This window comes from Notothenia rossii, assembly GCF_949606895.1.
Source record: "Notothenia rossii genome assembly, chromosome: 4".
NCBI lineage: Eukaryota > Metazoa > Chordata > Actinopteri > Perciformes > Nototheniidae > Notothenia > Notothenia rossii.
This window is the reverse complement of record NC_136902.1, coordinates 3,038,567-3,054,980: the sequence shown is the minus strand read 5'-3', so window position 1 is coordinate 3,054,980 and position 16,414 is coordinate 3,038,567. Positions and strand designations below refer to the sequence as shown.

Genomic DNA, 16,414 nt, shown 5'->3' with positions numbered 1-16,414 from the left:
TGCAGAGTAGACTTCCTCCACCTCTGGAGAGGACCGGTGCATTACATTATTTTAGAGTGTTTTTTTGTTTGTTGAGAAAGCTGCTTCCTATTCCTCTGCGAGCGGAAGAGGATTTATTCAGCAGCTCTGGAGGAAGTTGTTAAAAAGGCGATAAAGATGAGGAGAAGTAGATGAGGCTGTAAAACTACACAATAAATTATAGACAACGCTTCAGGAGGGAGAGGTTTCTGTGAGTCGTTCTGTGTGAGATCTGGTGACTGATGGAGCTATAAAAGAACTACAGCGCGGTCACATGACTTCACGTCACCACCGCTAAGCTAAAGGTGGCTAATGTTGGGCTATAAAGGAACTACAGCACGGTCACATGACTTCACGTCACCACCGCTAAGCTAAAGGTGGCTAATGTTGGGCTATAAAGGAACTGCAGCACGGTCACATGACTTCACGTCACCACCGCTAAGCTAAAGGTGGCTAATGTTGGGCTATAAAGGAACTACAGCACGGTCACATGACTTCACGTCACCACCGCTAAGCTAAAGGCAGCTAATGTTGGGCTATAAAGGAACTACAGCACGGTCACATGACTTCACGTCACCACCGCTAAGCTAAAGGAGGCTAATGTTGGGCTATAAAGGAACTACAGCACGGTCACATGACTTTACGTCACCACCGCTAAGCTAAAGGTGGCTAATGTTGGGCTATAAAGGAACTATAGCACGGTCACATGACTTCACGTTACCACCGCTAAGCTAAAGGTGGCTAATGTTGGGCTATAAAGGAACTACAGCACGGTCACATGACTTCACGTCACCACCGCTAAGCTAAAGGAGGCTAATGTTGGGCTATAAAGGAACTACAGCACGGTCACATGACTTCACGTCACCACCTCTAAGCTAAAGGAAGCTAATGTTGGGCTCTAAAGGAACTACAGCACGGTCACATGACTTCACGTCACCACCGCTAAGCTAAAGGCGGCTAATGTTGGGCTATAAAGGAACTACAGCACGGTCAGATGACTTCACGTCACCACCGCTAAGCTAAAGGTGGCTAATGTTGGGCGTGATGACGTTTAGTCGTTTCATTTAGACACTTGTTAGCAACCGCCGTTTTTGAATCCACCATGGAATATTTACCGACATATTTTATGTCGTAGGGCAAAAATCTCTTCAGTTTGTGTGAACCACAGACCTCATTTCAGGCTGACAACCAGAAACACATTCAGAAAACCATTGACCTCTATACCAGGGGACAGGAAGTGTTTAAATGCTGACTCATTTGAGGGTTTTAGGACTCATTCGTGAACCACTCTATAGGTGGAACTGGGTTTGATAACATGAGGAAAGTCTTGAGGAGGCGCATCATGTGAGGAATGAAGCCCCATTGATGCAAGAGATCAGTAAAGATCCTGTTTTTATACTCAGAAGTTACGCTTTCTTTGGCTTCATGCACCACTGAATAACTTCCATAAGGATGAACTCCGCCGTTCTCTTCAAACATCGAGGTGTGCAGCGGAAAAAAGCCATCTTGGCTCTCACTGGTCAACAGATTGCTGCTCCTCCGCACTCAAACAGTGAGCCAGCTGTCCCTGAATCTGTTGTATTAAACATTCCTCTCCAAAAGCATACTCTATTATCTGTCTTTTACCAACAGACCCACAGCCGCTGGCTCACAGTGAATTGAAAAGCTGAAAAGGCAGAACGCACTTACATAACCGCAGTTTCAAAAACCCAATTTCAGGAGAGTGAATCAGGGCGAACAAACTGAAGAGTGAAAGGTCAATGCAGCAGGAGCAGAGACGTTCCTGAATGCATCATTTCAGATCCTGGAAGCAGGCCTTCAATCTGTCTCTTCACCTCTTCTTGTAAGGAAGGTTTACTTTATTCCCCGAGATGAATGGAAGACAAACGAGGTCCGCTTTAACTCGACGCGTTGCCAGAACTCCTGCCACGCACTCATCTTTAATAGATCTCCTCGGCTGCACTTTCATTGCGTTTTTTAAATTAAAACCACCACCAGTTGCGCCTGCAGGGAAAACTTTTAAGTATAGTGATTGAACTCTCGGCACAGGTGATTGATGTTCACGGCTAGAAATCTATCAATCGGACTGTGTTATCTCACTCGGCTGCAAAAACCATCTGAACCACCAGCGTCTTTCCATCAGATACTGAAACCTACAGCAGTCTGAAGGAGATTCAGTCAATACTGCATCCTCAGCACTTTCAGTTTGAGGTCAAAAAGGTCAAATGTCTGCATTAAAATGAGTCAAAACTGGTAGAATTATGATATATATTCAGTCAAGTTAGTTCAAATGTTTTAGAGAAATGTGAATTAATTGGAGGGCGTATAGAGGGCCATTGGAGAGAGAACACAGAGTCTGGGGAGGGGAGAAATGTTAATGAAAAACTCACAGTTTACGAGATTAAAATCACAAATTAATGAGAAAAAACACAGTGTTTTGTGAAGTCAAGGAAACATATCTCTCTCTCACATATTTACCACTTTTAAAATCAGAGAATATCCAAGTCTTTCTTTAAATATCACCCCCCATTCTGTCCAATGTCCCGCTGTAGTTTCCTCTGGACTCCGGTGGTGTCGTCAAACGTTAGCTGCCTGCCATAAACTGACATTTAACAAGTTTAGAGCCACTTGTTTTACCACAGAAGCCCACGTTTGATCAGTGACATGTATTTAAAGTGTCAAAGTAATCATCGGTAACTTATAAGCAAGGACCTCATAAATGTAGTTGCTCGAGGTGGAGCTTGTGAGACAAGAACAAACAAAGTTATAAAGAACAAATTAGTTTTTGCATTTAATGCCTTGTTGCAAAGTACAGAGTTGAACCTAATTGGGGCTCCAACACTGTCTTTAATGGAAACGGGGACTAAACGTTTTTCAAGGGGTTGAAGAAGTAAATAAAATGTATAAGCATCAAAATGTATTTAAAGTACCAAAAGTAGAAGTAATCATTATGCAGAATGCTTTAATATTCATGCATTGACAGAACCATCAACACCGAAGGAATCCTCACCAGCAGAAGACTACACCTCCCATGATGCAACGCTGCAAAACCAAATAAAGAACGTTTAAACTGTTTTCATTCAGAGACCTTGGAAAATGACATGTTACGTGTTTAACATCCCACACTATATGTAACCTGGTTCCATATCATAAAACCTGCAGAGATAGAGACTCCAGGATCTCATGGCATAAAGAGATATTTTAAATGAAATCCCTCCGCCTGACTGACTCTCCATCTCACACTGTTTTCATTTCCATGTCCTCCATCTAATTACTTTCTGCTCCGTGAGAGCTGAGACCTCCTCGGATCGCGACGCTCGGCTCCTATCGCTCCCCAGAGTCCGGACATTACGCCAAACTTCCAATTAAGGTCGCACAACAGACCGCGTTAATCCGACTATCGGAGCCAATGAGGAATTGTGTCACGCTCGCAAAGTAAATAGAGAAGCTGCTGGTGTCTGATCGCAAAGCAGAGGGAATATAATGCTAAACTAACTGCGGGGGGAACACGAGTATGGAATGCCATTTAAGCCAAAATTAAATAAATAAATACATATATAAATATGCCTATGAAATAAATTCTGAAATAAATAAATGAGGCAATAAATATGTATGTACATTTAAATACACATTTATTTATTTCAGAGGACTTGTATTTCAGAAGGACAGTGCAGTGGGGGTTATGATGTACATTGAGTCAAGTATTTGAGTTAGTGTGACACGATTACTTGGACCTTCTTCTACATGTCTCTTCTACATCAACATGTGTCCCCTCTTCTCCATGTCTCTTCTACATCAACATGTGTCCCCTCTTCTCCATGTCTCTTCTTCATCAACATGTGTCCCCTCTTCTCCATGTCTCTTCTACATCAACATGTGTCCCCTCTTCTCCATGTCTCTTCTACATCAACATGTGTCCCCTCTTCTCCATGTCTCTTCTAAGTCAACATGTGTCCCCTCTTCTTCATGTCTCTTCTACATCAACATGTGTCCCCTCTTCTTCATGTCTCTTCTTCATCAACATGTGTCCCCTCTTCTTCATGTCTCTTCTACATCAACATGTGTCCCCTCTTCTTCATGTCTCTTCTTCATCAACATGTGTCCCCTCTTCTTCATGTCTCTTCTACATCAACATGTGTCCCCTCTTCTCCATGTCTCTTCTAAGTCAACATGTGTCCCCTCTTCTTCATGTCTCTTCTACATCAACATGTGTCCCCTCTTCTTCATGTCTCTTCTACATCAACATGTGTCCCCTCTTCTCCATGTCTCTTCTACATCAACATGTGTCCCCTCTTCTCCATGTCTCTTCTACATCAACATGTGTCCCCTCTTCTCCATGTCTCTTCTAAGTCAACATGTGTCCCCTCTTCTTCATGTCTCTTCTACATCAACATGTGTCCCCTCTTCTTCATGTCTCTTCTTCATCAACATGTGTCCCCTCTTCTTCATGTCTCTTCTACATCAACATGTGTCCCCTCTTCTCCATGTCTCTTCTACATCAACATGTGTCCCCTCTTCTCCATGTCTCTTCTACATCAACATGTGTCCCCTCTTCTTCACGTTTCTTCTACATCAACATGTGTCCCCTCTTCCTCATGTCTCTTCTAAATCAACATGTGTCCCCTCTTCTTCATGTCTCTTCTACATCAACATGTGTCCCCTCTTCTTCATGTCTCTTCTACATCAACATGTGTCCCCTCTTCCTCATGTCTCTTCTACATCAACATGTGTCCCCTCTTCTTCATGTCTCTTCTACATCAACATGTGTCCCCTCTTCTCCATGTTTCTTCTACATCAACATGTGTCCCCTCTTCTTCATGTCTCTTCTACATCAACATGTGTCCCCTCTTCTCCATGTCTCTTCTACATCAACATGTGTCCCCTCTTCTCCATGTCTCTTCTACATCAACATGTGTCCCCTCTTCTTCATGTCTCTTCTACATCAACATGTGTCCCCTCTTCTCCATGTCTCTTCTTCATCAACATGTGTCCCCTCTTCTTCATGTCTCTTCTACATCAACATGTGTCCCCTCTTCTTCATGTCTCTTTATTAATCACCATGTGTCCCCTCTTCTTCATGTCTCTTTATTCATCACCATGTGTCCCCTCTTCTTCATGTCTCTTTATTCATCACCATGTGTCCCCTCTTCTTCATGTCTCTTCTACATCACCAAGTGTCCCCTCTTCTTCATGTCTCTTCTACATCACCAAGTGTCCCCTCTTCTCCATGTCTCTTCTACATCAACATGTGTCCCCTCTTCCTCATGTCTCTTCTACATCAACATGACATGTGTCCCCTCTTCTTCATGTCTCTTCTACATCAACATGTGTCCCCTCTTCTCCATGTCTCTTCTACATCAACATGTGTCCCCTCTTCTTCATGTCTCTTCTACATCAACATGTGTCCCCTCTTCTTCATGTCTCTTCTACATCAACATGTGTCCCCTCTTCTCCATGTCTCTTCTACATCAACATGTGTCCCCTCTTCTCCATGTCTCTTCTACATCAACATGTGTTCCCTCTTCTTCATGTCTCTTCTACATCAACATGTGTCCCCTCTTCTTCATGTCTCTTCTACATCAACATGTGTCCCCTCTTCTTCATGTCTCTTCTACATCAACATGTGTCCCCTCTTCTTCATGTCTCTTCTACATCAGCATGTGTCCCCTCTTCTTCATGTCTCTTCTACATCAACATGTGTCCCCTCTTCTCCATGTCTCTTCTACATCAACATGTGTCCCCTCTTCTTCATGTCTCTTCTACATCAACATGTGTCCCCTCTTCTCCATGTCTCTTCTACATCAACATGTGTCCCCTCTTCTTCATGTCTCTTCTACATCAACATGTGTCCCCTCTTCTTCATGTCTCTTCTACATCAACATGTGTCCCCTCTTCTCCATGTCTCTTCTACATCAACATGTGTCCCCTCTTCTCCATGTCTCTTCTACATCAACATGTGTTCCCTCTTCTTCATGTCTCTTCTACATCAACATGTGTCCCCTCTTCTTCATGTCTCTTCTACATCAACATGTGTCCCCTCTTCTTCATGTCTCTTCTACATCAACATGTGTCCCCTCTTCTCCATGTCTCTTCTTCATCAACATGTGTCCTTTGATATATTGATGAGAGACAGTACAACAGGAGACCTTTCAAATCGTTCTGCTTTCTGTAACTACAGGACGCTTCTTCTTCGTCAGCAGCCTGATGGACGTGCACATCTGTCTCTGACGTGTTTCTGCTGAGCCGGATCAGAAACACACCGTCCTCTCTAAGTGAGACATCTATTTCCCTCTGCTTTGTGAAGTCCCTCAGGAGCCGGAGGATGAAGCGTCCGTCAAACACCAAAGGGTGCGAGGATGCAAATCAGAGGCTTTCATGTTAACGGAGATCTCTCCTGCAGCAACCCCCGGGGAGGATTTCTTTTTTTCATTTTGGCAAACCAAGCAGAACTGCATTAGAGGAGAGAGAGTCCTGTTTGCAAATGGCGCTCGGGGATTTTCACTCAAGCAAATGAGAGAATCGATGGGAAGTACAGTTGTACAAAGTCCAGAGAGAAACAATGAATCGTGGGAGAACAGCCGGAGAGGAGAGTTTCAGGAAGTGGAAAGCAATGTTTGTGGCACCTCCACAGGCTGCAGATAACTTTGATATCCTGCAGGTTTTAAAGTCCAACGTGATGGCTTTAAACGTGTGATCTCTCCAAAACACAAAGATCTCACCTTAATATGTTATATTCAAAACTTAAGAAAACATATTTGAGACTGAAAACTATGGCCCAACAATTAAGCAGAATACTTTAAAAATAATATAAAAAAAATAATTACAGTCCCTATCCTGCTGATGTTCAGGTGTTTATCAATATATAGAGTGTTCCATAGTGATGTCACTATGTTCAGGAAGTAAACAAAGGAGTCCAAATATGAATTGTCCTCAACATAATTGCCAATATATAACAGTTCTGATAAAAAGCGTTGTTTTAATGTAATGAGTTTGGACTCATGCAATACCCATTTTGCAGGGCGTACAATATTTGGAGTCAAAATAAGTCAAAATATCATTAAAAATAAATGACAACGTTTATATGTTTATGCATTTGTCAATACAATACAGTCTTTAGATCTAATATTAGGGATGTCCCGATCACCTTTTTTTGCTCCCGATCCGATTCCGATCATTTGATTTTGACAATTTGCCGATACCGATTTTTCCCGATCCGATCTTTATGCAATGCATTAAGAGAAAAAAAAGAAAAAAAGCATTCAAGTTGTCCCTTAAGGTTATTTTTTTATTTAAATTGGATATTCTATCCAACATGGATATAGCTTCTTTCTTTCACAGCAGCATTGGATCAGTTCAGTTGTGCAGCATTGGATCAAAACAAAATAAAGCTTATCAGTACTCGTTAGCTTACTGCTACAATTAGACACTGCGCCCACTCTGTTGCCAGATTTGAGAGAAATAAGCAGGTCTATGAAAACAAGCCCCAAAGAAGCAACACATACATGATGTTGTGTAATTTGAAACCAAAACTAAGGCCTCAGGATGACTTTAAGACTTGAACATGGTCATTTTTGTTTTGTAACATTGAATACAAAATTTTAAAAAAAGTATTTATAAATTTTTTTTTTTTTTTTTAAATCCCGATACCCGATTTTTTTTCTCCCGATTCCGATCTGTTGAAAATCACGTGATCGGTTCCGATCCCCGATCACGTGATCGGATCGGGACATCTCTATGTGCAACATATTACATTTTCAATATCAGTCGGAAAAGTTTCAATACAATTGATGCAAAAAAAACACTGCACTTTCTGCATGAAAAGCTACTTTAACCATGAATCGATTATCATAATAATTGCCTCATCTTAGCGGTTCTACACCTCCATGTGCAGCACCCAAACCTATCCCCACTTCTTTAACCCCTCCTCACGCCTCACTAAACTCAAAGCATTCATATAGCTGCACAAACATCCCAAATATCTTGTTTTTCTCACAGCTCTGCACACAAAGCCAAACAATTCCAACTGCATTGATTGATATGCACACACACTCACACAGTTACAAAAAAGAGGTGCACTTAAAAGACAATTACTAGATCTACGCAGGGTGCAACATAACCAGGCTGTGCAGGATCCAGGCGGTGCGAGGAGTTCCTAAATGAGGCTCTGGAGACGTGCGCATCTCCGTCTCCTGCGCCTCTGAGCGGGATCCAGCAGTAATCTCATGCAGAGGGCTGCTGCTGATCTGCGTCCTCATAAAGCTCCTTTCACACCGGCCCTGATGTTTATTACTTACATGACATTGGCAGATGCATCAAAGAAGTAACCAGCTCCATAAAGAAGGGTTAGATGTATTGGCAGGCCTCACTGTAACCCCCACGCTCTGTGTTTCAATGACATAAGCTCTGATTGCTCACCGGGGGAAGATTGAGATTAACAAGTAACCCACGCACGTATTATTACTCTGTCGATACCTGCCGTGCCTGCTTCCAAATCAAGGTCATCATCAGATTCAGAATCAGGCTTATCACCAGGTGGGTTGACACGTACGAGGAATTTGACTTGATGTCGTGGTGCATACATAAAAGTAAAACAAAAATTTAAAAACACAGATAGAAAACTATAATAACATTAAAAAATATTTAAAATAATAAAAAATATAGTAAAATATAGCAGAAGTTACATAGAAATAGAATGGAATAAAATATTGAATAAAATTCGGCAGTTATTGCAGCACACGGCAGCGTCGCGTTGAAGCTTGCCGGTGGGCGTGTCTGGCGTGCGACCAACAACCAATCACATTAATCTCCCGCCCCGGACACACAAGGACGCGGTTTGATTGGCTAGTGCTTGTACTGGCATATGATTTGATTGGCTGGCGCTTCCGACAACGCTTGAAAAGTTGAACTTTCCTCAACATTCGAAGCGAGCAATGGTGTCATGCGTTACCCGGAACCAAATGGACCAATCCGTGGAGCCGTTACGTTAAGCCCCCACTGATTGGTCCAAATTGACCAATCCACGGACTTCCTCACACACACACTCAGTGCGAGCAGCTCTGCTGATCTCTCCTCCCTGGCTGCAGGCTGATAACGGACAGTTGGGATCGCGGCGAAATTCTCTCTGCAGACCCATTCTCTCTGCAGACCCATTCTCTCTGCAGACCCATTCTCTCTGCAGACCCATTCTCTCTGCAGACCCATTCTCTCTGCAGACCCATTCTCTCTGCAGACCCATTCTCTCTGCAGACCCATTCTCTCTACAGACCCATTCTCTCTACAGACCCATTCTCTCTGCAGACCCATTCTCACAGCGTTTATCAACCTTTCTCTTACTCAATATCAAGCCACACTTATTGTTTTTACTTCGGCTGTGACTTTGTGTGTGCTCAGGATGAGTTTGGCTGTGTTTCGCTGTCGCTAAACAAGGAAACCACACCTCCACGGAGCTCAGCGCGATTCACAACGTCTCGACCAATCAGAGCACACTGTGCTCACAGGGAGGGTGGGGGCTGGAGCTACAACGAGCCGTTAAAGGCAAAGAGTGGAATGCAGTGAATACACGTAGTTTACAGAGATGCTGTTTGAGAAACCAACGTGAGTTTGGAACATTGAACAATATAAATCTATTCTAGTAGACCTCAACAATGGAATTAGGATCAGTGGAAATGGCCATGACATGGGACCTTTAAGGGGGGCCGTGATAAAGGGAAAGCAATGTGGTGTCGTTTTGATTCAGCTCAGGATCGATTCATATCATCACATCCAGAGGACTTACTGTGCCACCATTACATGTTTAAAAACAAAAAGCAGTAGGTGGTGAAGACACCAGCGGGGACAAATTGGGCTCATGTTCTGCCCTGGAGGCTTAAAGCCACACAATGCAGCACGACTCTTTGTGAAATAAAAGACCGGTCGCTTTAGCCTCCAGAGCTGCAGGACTGTCTCATTCTTTCCCATCATGCATTAGGAGATGACCGGACAAAAGCGGTCCCTCAGCACGGACAGCCTCTCACAAGTTGCCGTAGGAAACGCAGAGGAACCCGTGGGAGAGCTGCTGAGATGAGAGGCTCAGAGTGTCATTTCTCACTCTGCAGAAACACTCCAAATAATAAGAGCCCACTGTGTCAAACTGGCACACCATCAGCAAGCGGGAGGAACGCTAAATACTGCTTGGAAACAAGGATAAAGTGATTTGTATTGCCCACATTTTGGGGATTAAGAGAAGCAAAAACAAAGCATTTTTTATTCTCATTAAAATATGATTAATATTCCTTTCTTTATCTTTGCTTCTGTCCGATGTTGTGACACATAGGGATGCGCAACATAGGACGAATACAATATGCTGATATTTTAGGCACATATTTCTTTCCACCCTAACTGCAATCAAGTGTCTCCTGTGGTGGCGTTAAAGAGGCCCTGTTGTGATTTATGAGGTGTGCTCTATACGTTTTAGTGCATGTCAATGGTCTGCAAAGGCTACAATCCTAACTTCTGGAACAAAGTGACATCACTATGTAACACATGCGCTCCTATTGGCTAGCGCTCGAACACATTTTACGTGATAGGCTAAGGGGCGGGACATCTCTAAGCAGGTTGACCAATCACAACAGAGCCGACCAGATAACCAATCAGAGCAGACTGGGCTCTGGTTTCAGACAGAGGGTGAAAAGAGGTGCTGCAGCACAGGCAGTATGAGAAAAATAAAGAGCTTTGTGAACATGAAAGCATGGAGACATGTCCCAGTGGAGGCAAATACGATTAGGAATCCTTTATTTATCTTTGCTGCTTATACTTTATTAGGTGTGTCTGATATTGGGACACATAGGCACAGTATTTGATGTTCAGACGAGGCCATATTTCCCAACTTATTCACAAATTCCTTTCCACTTTGTCGCAACCAAGTCTCTCTGCTGGTGGAGTTAAATATCATCAAATATGTTCCCATTTCTCACCGGGTGATGTGTTGAAGTAAATAATCAGCCTGTGCGGTGGGAAATGTTCATTTTATTGTAATGCTATTTTTTACCAATATGACACCAACAGCAGCCCACAGAACCCTCATATCGTTGCATCTTCCCACCAACATGACACTGGTCTGCTTCATTAGTTTCTGAGTGCAGCCCACGAGGGGTTTGTGTGTAATGGAGGGTCTCTAAGCCCTGTGGGCCCTCTGAAGGAGACAGTGATACTGCAGGATTACCAACCAGACGCTTCATCACACCAACATGTGAGTGAAACAAACCAAAGGTTAATGTCTCACTGAATGTCAAGCTACGCTCAAGATGCCAACCAATTAAACGCCATTAGGCTGCTCATGCACTCACTTAGACACTTCCTCCATCAGCATGCTGCAGTAATCATGATTTAAACTCTTTCTCAGGAGGAACGGCAGTTTGATGAGGTCTGTAATTACACTATAGTTCATTTGGAAAAGGGGCAAAGTGTTGCACATCAGAGAAACAGATTAAGATGTTAATGTGGAGCAGGTGAAAAGGGAAAGTCTATCAAAAAAGAATAATAGCTTTGCATAATGGTTTTTAAACTAATGCAACCATTTATCACCTTGGAGTGAATTAAAGAAGTTGCACATGTTGCTTCTGACATAAGCAGAACATAAAACAGAAAAGGTGGTGCATTAAATCATAATTTATGTGCATTTTAATCAGTATTGAGTTAATAGTGAGCAACAAATACATGATTTATTCCCTTTGTCCATGCACCTGCAGATGATCAATCATGCAGCCTGCATGCCACTGAGCAGCTGGAGGGACGCTTATCTGCGTGGACACAACATCTGATTACACAGCGGAGAGAAACCCGGTACTGATGCAGAGATCGTGCTGTTAAAGTCTGCACGGGACACAAGGACCATAACGAGTAAGAGAGAATGGTCACACAGCACCGCAGTGAGCAGACTTGCAGCTGGAGATCCATATTGACGGAGAACTCTGAATGCAAATCGATAATCATCGGATCGAGCATGAGGAAGTCCCCACTGCATGCATGCATACACACACACACACACACACACACACACACACACACACACACACACACACACACACACACACACACACACACACACACACACACACACACACACACACACACTGCATTGAAAGGAAAGTGAGGATGACAGAATAAAACACACACACATACCAGTTCCGTGGTCATGTTCTGTTGAGTTGTGGCAATCATTGTAATTCCGCAACGAGCTCCAGATCGTGATTCCGGTGCTGGTCCTGATCCTGACCGCCTGAGACGCTTCACACCCGGCGAGCAGAGCTGAGTGAGGCTGCGGAGCTCCGAGTGCAGGCTCCTCTCTCTCGCCCTGAGTGTGCGTGTGCGTGTGTGTGCGTGTGTGTGTGTGTGTGTTTATCGGCTATTGATTGGCTCTCAAATTAATCATGAAGAGAGGACTACAGCTGCAGAGTAACTATGAATAAACAATTTGAAGTAGTTTGACACCCTCATTTTACGTGCTGGAATAAATATGTACAATACATTATATTTAAATACAATAATATCCTATTTACAACACCATCATCATACCTAGAGTTACAATAAGGGTTATTGCCAAGCAGCTAAGGTGCCCTTGTGATGCATTTAAAGCAAAATGAAGGGAAGTACAAAATCATAGGCTAACATAATGTAAATCTTACACTGAGAACTTTTTCACAGCCAAAACTACAAATCGCATCATGCATCCGATCCGACAAATGTCCCTTTTTTGGCCCTTAACCAGTACTTTTTTTTGTTGTCAATTTAACAGTGAATGATGTGTTTTTATCGGTTAAGTAGTATTAGTAGTATTTGTTTTAGGGAATCGGTGCTTGCTTTGCGGAGTTATATAACCTGCCTTACTTTACCTGTCTGACTGATGGTTGGGGGTTATAAACAGACAGGTGTAGTGCTACAGGTGCAGGACATTACCTCACAGCTGCAGAATACAAACAGTGTCTGCTAAAATGCATGCAGCCGTTATTTTTCCACATAGATACTCAAAGAAAGAACTGAATTTTCGGTTCACTCACCAATTGCTGCTGCCGCTGCGGGGATTTTATTTCGAAAGTAAATACCGGAAGTCTAACGGTTTTTCTTTGTATTCACTCCATAATTGTTAGTTTCACTGTCTGACTTAATAACAGATCATTTATAACATTATATCGAATACAATTGACATTTAAAATGGTATATTGCTCTCATTTCTGTGAGTTTGTGTTTCGAGCAACCGTTGACGTGCTTTTATTTTTTAAGGTTTTGACCGGAAGTGTAATAATAATGAGAATAATAATAATGTATTGGATTTATATAGCGCCTTTATAGGACTAATTTCATAATTAAAATGAATTAAATGAGAATAACATTGGAATAAAGAAAAACGTGAAATAATTAATCAAATAATGTTTCTTACACTTTAACTCAATTGATAAGATTATATTGAAAACAAACCAGACATTTAAAATATATTGCTTTAATAATTTCCTCCTGTTTGTTCTTTTTTTGTGTTCGCGTAAAATGACCGTTGATGTGCGTTTATTTTGAAAAACACACACTCGGAAGTCATTTTTCGCAGTGGTTGTCGCTGATTGGCTAGCGGCGAAATTTGAAATGCAACGCGCTCATTGTGGAATGATGCGGTCAGAGGTACAACCAGGTGGTCGATAAAGAAAAGAAAAGAAACGGGAAAAGCTCAGGGTTAAACTTCACCGAAAGGATAATACTGTCCCGCATTTCTACTGTAAACGGTAAGTTACACTTTATTGCTAGTATTTGCTAGTTCCTTCCGTGGATCAACAGTTAGCAGCTAAAGTAGCCGCCGTGTTGTTTTACAATTACAGTTGACCCAACTTGAGTTGAACGGAATTACCTGTAGATAGCGTTGCTTAATTAGCATTAGCTTGAATATAAACAAAAGAGAACCGCTAAGCCAAATCAGAAACAAGGTTAGATAGATATTAAAACGAGCATGTGGTTTTTAATGCGGCTAATTGAGATTTGAATGCATTATTTCCGTTTAAGTGTGAGGATAATTTCCACTTCCTCTTTATTGCAGACTATCTCCTAATTTAACACCGACTACAATAAAAACATGCCATACATTTCTGCTATCTATAAAAACCAAACGCTTTTTAAAATCCTAAAAAACTGGGTTAAAGTAACTAAGTAAATGTACTCGAGTACAGTACAATGTTGAGGTACTTGTACTATTAACTTGAGTACTTCCGTGTTTTGCTACTTTCAAATCAAGCAATATTAACAGGGACTTAAAACCACACTGTACATTTACATTTATATTGTATTTAATAATCTGTTCCAGTCTTTTTATGCTGCAACGCAAATAATTCCCAAATGGGATCAATAAAGTATCCGGTAGGGGCTTGGACTGTGAGCCGTAGGGTCGCCGGTTCAAGTCCCCGACCAGACCTAAATATGGAGTGTGGACTGCTACTTGGAGAGGTCCCAGTTCACCTCCTGCCTTGCCGTGGTGCCCTTGAGCAAGGCACCGGACACTGCTCCCCGGGCGCTGTGCAATAGCTGCCCACTACTCCTGGTACTAGGATGGGTTAAATGCAGAGAACACATTTCACGTTGTGCTCTGCATGTAAGACCACCTCCGATTCTATTCTATTCTATACATAATACAAGTCAAAATATATAATAATATCCTATATAATATAGAATGCATAATGCCAAAAAAAACATGAAAAAAACACACTTATAGTCAGAATTGGATTTTTTTTTTAAAGATCAAATGGCATGCATAAGGCTTAACATAAGTCAAATAGAAATCACTGGAAAATAGGCCTTTATAAAATGTTAAATATAAAAATGTACCCGTTTATACGATGCATACATGTATTAACCCTGAAGCCACATTTAACAGTCTCTATCGTCTTCTTTGTTCGTATATGTTATTTGGAATGACTGCATTTTTCCACCTACATGCGCCCAGGTCTCAGGGGCTTTGAATAAACAACAGTTCCTTTCAGACTCAAAAAACTGCCATGATTTCACAGGAATAATTAGTGCCAGATGTGTGACGGAGCGACATTGACCAGCAGCCATACACCAGGTCAATGTAGCACTACACACAGCTTGTTATCCTATAAACTAAATGTCCTTAATGTTGCTTTTCAGGGTGTTGAGATACAGGCCATGATGCAGACTGCGGTGCTGAACCTGCAGAGCTTGTATGATAAGCTGAGGTCGCAGGTGGACCTCCTCAATGACAACATCGAACCCAGTGAGTATTTCATTCATCTGTGCAAGAAGTCTACATGTCGGAAAAGTAAACAAACACTGAAATAAAACTGTAAAAAGGCAGAGTTGGAGAGGAGACACGGCAGCCATCATCATCGACGCCATCTTAGAATACTTATACTCTCTTTAATAGAGCTGTGCAGTGATGACGTATTTTTGTAGTTCGACCCTGAAGGAAGCTGCTGGTTCCCTCGACCAAAGGCAACGGGATTTCTCCAGAGGATTTTGGAATATTGTAAAAAATAAGATCTGTGGAAAACGAACCTGTTTGATAAATGCACGTTCTGTTCAGCCGGATAATCCCTACATGTCTTCCCTACTTTCATAATGTTCTAATCATAAATCTAATGTCCAGAAGCAAAATGCTAACGTTATGCTATAGGAACTACAGCCGAGTCCAGCCGCACGACTTCAACGTGGGGCTGCTCGATTATGGCAAAAATCATAATCTCGATTATTTGGGTCAATAATTGTAATTGCGATTATTAAATGTGATTATTCATTGACTTTGAAAACATCCATTTATTGTACTTTAAAACAAATACAAATAACTGTTGAATTATACGTTCAGGGTAATCAACTGAAAAACCAATATAAAATACATTCATGTCTACATTTAAATAAATAATTTCAAAATAATAAATACCAATAAACAAGATAAACAAATGCTGCAGTGCACTGTCACAACCTGAAAACTCATATAGCCAACATTTTGCTAAAACATATTCAACATATTCCACTCACTCCACTGGGTCAATAACTGATATCACGATTATTAAAAACGATTATCCATTTACTTTGAAAACATCCATTTATTGGAGAAAAGACATTTGAACAGTATGTTTTCAACAGTTGATTACCCTGAACTTTAAGTATAACACAACTGAAAAAAAAGAAAAAAGTAATAATAAAAAATAATCGTTTATTTAGATTACGTTGTTTTCGTAATCGTTGCTAGCCATAATCGTAATCGCGATTCAAATACGATTAATTGAAGTGCACGACTTCAACGTCACGCCAACTTTAGATCCATATTCAAACACAGATTCTAAATGGTACGAGTTGAAGCGTTTGTTTGAACAGTCTGCAGGAGGCAGAGACTTGCTTTCAAGCAGAACAGAAACTAACTTAG

At 41.7% G+C, this 16,414-nt stretch overlaps 2 protein-coding genes across 2 annotated transcripts in view; one reads left to right on the top strand and one right to left on the bottom strand.

The window, feature by feature from the left end:
* The window catches only part of LOC307037687 (inactive dipeptidyl peptidase 10), a 44,272-nt gene extending 31,907 nt beyond the window's left edge, over nucleotides 1-12,365 (bottom strand). Inside the window, exon 1 of the mRNA XM_079678744.1 lies at nucleotides 12,178-12,365. Within this exon, the coding sequence (XP_079534870.1) occupies nucleotides 12,178-12,216 (39 nt within the window). The 5' untranslated portion in view covers nucleotides 12,217-12,365. The remainder of the gene's footprint in view (nucleotides 1-12,177) is intronic.
* A 1,241-nt stretch (nucleotides 12,366-13,606) lies between these two features.
* The window catches only part of racgap1 (Rac GTPase activating protein 1), a 28,484-nt gene continuing 25,676 nt past the window's right edge, over nucleotides 13,607-16,414 (top strand). Inside the window, exons 1-2 of the mRNA XM_079675212.1 lie at nucleotides 13,607-13,766; nucleotides 15,160-15,265. Coding sequence (XP_079531338.1) covers nucleotides 15,178-15,265 — 88 coding nt within the window. The 5' untranslated portion in view covers nucleotides 13,607-13,766; nucleotides 15,160-15,177. The remainder of the gene's footprint in view (nucleotides 13,767-15,159; nucleotides 15,266-16,414) is intronic.